General features: G+C 30.9%; 1 protein-coding gene across 1 annotated transcript in view; it reads left to right on the top strand.

Annotated features, from left to right (window-relative positions):
- The window catches only part of LOC106477881 (protein O-mannosyl-transferase 1-like), a 39,757-nt gene extending 34,320 nt beyond the window's left edge, over positions 1-5,437 (top strand). Inside the window, exons 17-20 of the mRNA XM_013938404.2 lie at positions 377-493; positions 1,991-2,117; positions 2,548-2,722; positions 5,074-5,437. Coding sequence (XP_013793858.1) covers positions 377-493; positions 1,991-2,117; positions 2,548-2,722; positions 5,074-5,260 — 606 coding nt within the window. The 3' untranslated portion in view covers positions 5,261-5,437. The remainder of the gene's footprint in view (positions 1-376; positions 494-1,990; positions 2,118-2,547; positions 2,723-5,073) is intronic.
- The last annotated feature ends 119 nt before the right edge of the window (positions 5,438-5,556 follow it).

Below are 5,556 nucleotides of genomic sequence, written 5' to 3'. Positions count from 1 at the left end.
AAGATTTATTACACATACGTATCTAATTTATGTGTAATAAATCTTCTGTGTCATGTTTCCTTTTTTTAAATATTCTAATAAATGTTAATAAAATAGTTAATAATGACACAGTTATAGAAAAAATAATGTTGTTTTTAGTAGCAGTCCTGAATCTTCCAGTGAGAAATATAATAGCTAGCAACCATTCACTAGTGCCTTCAAAAGTTAAGGTCAAGCCCTGTATACTGTAATAATTTTGGTTGTCTGTGCCATTAGACCTTTATTAACTAATTGTTTTTCTTTTGTAGAATGCCTTGGTACATATTCTTTATAATTAGTTTTCTATCAGTCGAATACAGTTCTTAATACTTCGGAGTTGTATAACGTTTTATTTCAGGTTAAAATGTTAACAGTTAACCAAGAAAATGTTCAAGATCATATGTATAGCAGTGAGCCAATGGAGTGGCCCTTCCTTAGCCGGGGTATTGCCTATTGGATTAGCCCACACAGCAATGTAAGTTGCTTTAAAGCATGCTAGGTTTTTTAACCTTATGATGTTTTAGCTTCTGACTGTTTCTAACTTACAGAATACATTAATTTCCTTTAATTTATATTCTTCAGCATCTGATAAACATAATACGTATTTAGAAGAAAGTTCTCCACGTTATATTTGTCATGTGAGTTTAACATGAATTGAGTAATGTATTGAGTAATTTAATAGGTTTGAAATTATTACTAATTATCATAATTTATGGACATAGAATTCCAGGTATACTGATATATTTTGGCACAAAAATGTTTCCTCTTTACATAACAAGAGTGCAAATTAATGTTTATATATCCAAGTGGGTCAGCGGTAGGTTTATAGACTTAGAGCCCAAAAATCAGGGTCCATTTCCCCATGGTGAACAAAATGCAGATAGCTCATTGGGTACATTTTTGCTAAAACAACAACAGTTACTGATATTTATATAAATGTTAGTTTTAAAATCTAAAATGTACTGTGCTCATTGTTGTATTAGAAGGTCCTTTTATGTCTTCAGACTGGTGCAGTTATGTAAAACATACAATATTTTTGCCATAGTATTCACTATGTGTATATATGTTATAGGGTGTCCAGAATATATGTTGAAAATTTACTAACATTTAGTTTTTGGATATACTGAAACTTTTTTCAGCTTCTGTAGTGCTGCCGTGATATTTCTTGCATACTGCGATATACCTTCATTGTTGTAATACAACCCTAGCAGCCATTATGGTAAAGGTTCAAGGTCACTGTTTCTAAAACATAATTTCTGGACATCCTGTTTATTTACATTTATATAACTGACAAGAATTTATGATTTTTATGAGTTAAGCCTACAGACTTGACTTAGTTTAGCATAAGTCAGTACTAAACCAATTAAGTTCATTATATAATTGTTATTATGCTAATAATTATCTAATTGGTATCACAGTTTATTTAGTTTAAGCAGTTTAGTAGGTATACAGTCATAATCTAAGTAGCTTAATCAGTTTAGTAGGTATACTGTCATGATCTAAGTAGCTTAATCAGTTTAGTACTGATGAATTTCCATGGTCTAATTAGCTTAATAAATTTAGTAGGTATACTGTCATGATATAAGTAGCTTAATCTGTTTAGTACTGATGAATTCTCATGGTCTAATTAGCATAATCAGTTTAGTAGGTATACTGTCATGATCTAAGTAGCTTAATCAGTTTAGTACTGGTGAATTTTTGTGGTCTAATTAGTGTAATCAGTTTAGTAGGTACACTGTCATGATCTAAGTAGCTTAATCAGTTTAGTACTGGTGAATTTTTATGGTCTAATTAGTGTAATAAGTTTAGTAGGTATACTGTTATGGTCTAATTAGCTTAATCAGTTTAGTATTGATCTACATGGTAGGCTAAATTTAGTCCTCTCTAGGCTTGTCTCATAAATAGTAAATTCTTCAAATAAAGTGTGTTTTATATGTGTATATATATAATGTTTCTCTTCCTCCTCCAAAAGGCACAGATTCATCTTATAGGAAATGTAGTGATATGGTATTCGGCAACAGTGGGAATGTTCGTATACCTGGCAATTTTTCTCTTCTACATACTTAGACGTCGCCGGGCATGTTATGACATCCCTGAAGGTTTGAACTTGTCTTGATCATACTTAAAATATGTATATATATATATATATCCTTTCCACAAAGATTTGTTATAAATTTCATACTTAAACTTTTTGATGAAATTTCTTTTTTTGGTAAGGTCATACTCAAGAAGTTTGAATTTTTTTTAATTTTTTTTTACATAATTACATACTTTGTAATCACCACTATTTATTGTGGGAATTGTATTAAAATAATTACTTGCTCATTATTTTTCTTGATACTTACAAAACAATTGTCTCTTAAAATTTTTACTAAGGAAATATATATAAACTAACCGAATATATTTTTTTTCAATGAATAAATAAATACGTTTTCGTGCAATTATTTATCATATCTTTTTATGAGTCGAAACTAAATGTCTGATAGTGTTAATACATAGAATATTACTGAAATATTTTTAATCTTTCAGATACTTGGGAAAAATTCTGTGTAATTGGGAAGCTATTTCTGATTGGTTATCTTCTTCACTTCCTGCCCTATTTCTTTGCGGATCGTACGCTCTTTCTGCATCATTACCTTCCAGCATTTTTGTACAAGCTGTTATTGTTGGTTGGGCTTATTGAACATGTGATTTTCTTGTTCAAGTAAGTGAATGGAATATTTAACTTGTTTACCATTCTACAGAGGGTTGAGTGTGTTATATTTAAATGATTTTGAATATACAGATCAGCAAGTCACATGGCAAACACAGACGATATAAAGTCATGATGGAATGTCTTAGAACTACAGTTTGACATTGTTTAGTGTTTTGTTGGTAGTGTGATGCCATCAAACATTCATACACTCAGGCCATAAAGATATGTTGAGATCAAATATTTAGAATTTCTAAGACAAGATATATTTTTTACTTAATGACATTAAAAAACACATAAATATAGATCAACTTGAAGTACCAATATCATCCAGTAAGAGACCTGCAATAAGCTGTAATAAACGAAATGCAATACCTTTTAATAGGTGAGAATCTACAGATACAATGTTGTGTGTACACAAGTTGCTTCTGCAGCATATCCATTGAATCATTACATACCTGAAGCAGATAGAGAATGAAAAGGGTATTCACACTAATCCATACAAAGACACAGTGATCAAGTTGCTGGATGTAGTGCTTGTAGATATGCATGAAGATAGACTGTGGAAAAAGGTGCTGGGAAACTAAATGGATTATGGAAAGCAAGCAGAGAGGAGTGATGCACTTTGAACATGTCAGCCCTATAAATGGACCTTTTTAAATGGAAAATTGTAAAAAGGGCTATTGTAAAAATGCAAGTTGTCAAATAGGGCATGACTGGACATCATGACGACATAGACAGTAACAATGTGGTGAGGTTCCAAAATTGTTTTAATATAACATACTCAAGCATAAGTGTTGTCTGTCTGCCTGTTTTCATATCGAAACTTTTCTTTTTATCTTCACTTAACTCTGTATGCACCTGCATAGTAGTTTGGTTGGATTTGTCCCCTTTGTGTTACCCCACCCTCCTGGAGGCCTATGAGTTTTCCTCATGTGTTGAATGGAAAAATTGGCTAGTAAGAATATAAATGCAGCAGTATTAATTGAACAAAAGTAAAAATGATATTTAATAGTTGCTTATTTACAAAAGGTGTTCCGCAGGGATATGTTATACATGAAATGTTTTAACTAAGGTTATACAGCTAAAAATAATACTGTATTCAGCATTCCAATCAACTCAAGTACCCACCAATAATTATTGTGAGCTTGCAGTCATTTAGTGTTTGTAGCTAATTAGTGTTAAAGATTGTGTAAATCCAATAAAGAAGTTTGTTTTATCCATACTATATTGTAAACAACTGGAATGGAACAAAGCTTATTTTTTGGCAGTGATATGTGAAAGACAATTAATGTATTAAAAAAAATACCTACTGGATAATAGAACTGGGTATTTGCTAATTGATTTAATTGATGAGCTTATTAATGAATTACTTGATTAGTACAGTTTTCGCTAAACCATGGTACGAGTTCCCCAATATGTGAAAAAAAACACCAAGAGTTGGTAGTGAGTGCCGTCAACCAGTTAAAAATTAGCGACAGTGGCAGATAGCCTTAGTAGTTTTTGTCATACCAGAGACAGGATGGAAAGGTTTTGGTGGCAATGGGAATTAAATGCTCGACCCTCAAATGATGAGGCAAACCTCCCTTTCCACCTGAATCACCAAGCCATGCATGCCCAAAGTTGAACAAATTTGAAAAAAAAAACTTATAATGCTAAAACTGGGTTTCAATACTTGTGGTGGGCAGAGCACAGATAACTCATTATGTAGCTTTGTGTTCAACAACAAACAAACATAATGGCAATATTTCAATTACTTAGATAGTTGTAATAACCAAAAATAGTAATAATCGAAACACTAATTTTAATTAAATGATTATTTTCATGCCAGTTGATCAATCAGTTAGTTTAATTTTAATTAAATGATTATTTTCATGCCAGTTGATCAATCAGTTAGTTTAATTTTAATTAAATGATTATTTTCATGCCAGTTGATCAATCAGTTAGTTTAATTAAATGATTATTTTTGTGCCAGTTGATCAGTCAGTTAGTTTAATTTTAATTAAGTGATTACTTTCATGCCAGTTGATCAATCAGTTAGTTTAATTTTAATTAAATGATTATTTTCATGCCAGTTGATCAATCAGTTAGTTTAATTTTAATTAAATCCATTATTTTCATGCCAGTTGATCAATCAGTTAGTTTACATGATGCCAATTAATGTAGTTACTGTTCATGGATAATTGATTTGGTTAAGTTATGTTTAGCGTTTTAAATCAACGAAAAAATCCTGCATATTTGTTTTCATCTACAACTATATATATATTTTTTTTCACTATGAATAGTTGTAATTTTTTTATCTTTTTTTTAATGAAATCATACTACCTCAAATATCTTTTATGAGCTATTTTGATATATTTTAGCTATACTGTCAAGTCAAGAATGTTAAGAAGATTGTTTTACATCAGTATATTTGCATGGTTGCTTGGTGCATTGTTTGTGTTCTGGAACTTCAGTGTTTTCAGCTATGGAAGAACTCCACTATCGGCTCAACAAGTTATGGATCTGAAATGGAAGGATACTTGGGATTTCATCATCCATCGCACTTGAGATTTTCCTTGAGATTGAATTTTTTATTTTTCTGATAATATTTTTAAGTATCTTACATTATAAAAGAGATTTAAATGTGTAGGGTATTGGAAAAGTGATATGTCCCCTACCTGATCATTGACATCTGTCAGGAAGCAGATGCGTCTTTCATTGACCGTTTTTTTTTTCTGTTAGATTCAATAGAACTTTTTCTCCTGCCAAACAAGTCATCTAAGCAATGTATTAACTATTCTCATGTGTGTTTTGGATTCTGTGTTCCACTTTTTCATACATGTACAATGTGTAGTGGTATAAAG

Source organism: Limulus polyphemus, unplaced genomic scaffold, assembly GCF_000517525.1.
Source record: "Limulus polyphemus unplaced genomic scaffold, Limulus_polyphemus-2.1.2 Scaffold170, whole genome shotgun sequence".
Lineage (NCBI taxonomy): Eukaryota > Metazoa > Arthropoda > Merostomata > Xiphosura > Limulidae > Limulus > Limulus polyphemus.
This window is presented reverse-complemented; position numbering and strand designations above follow the sequence as displayed.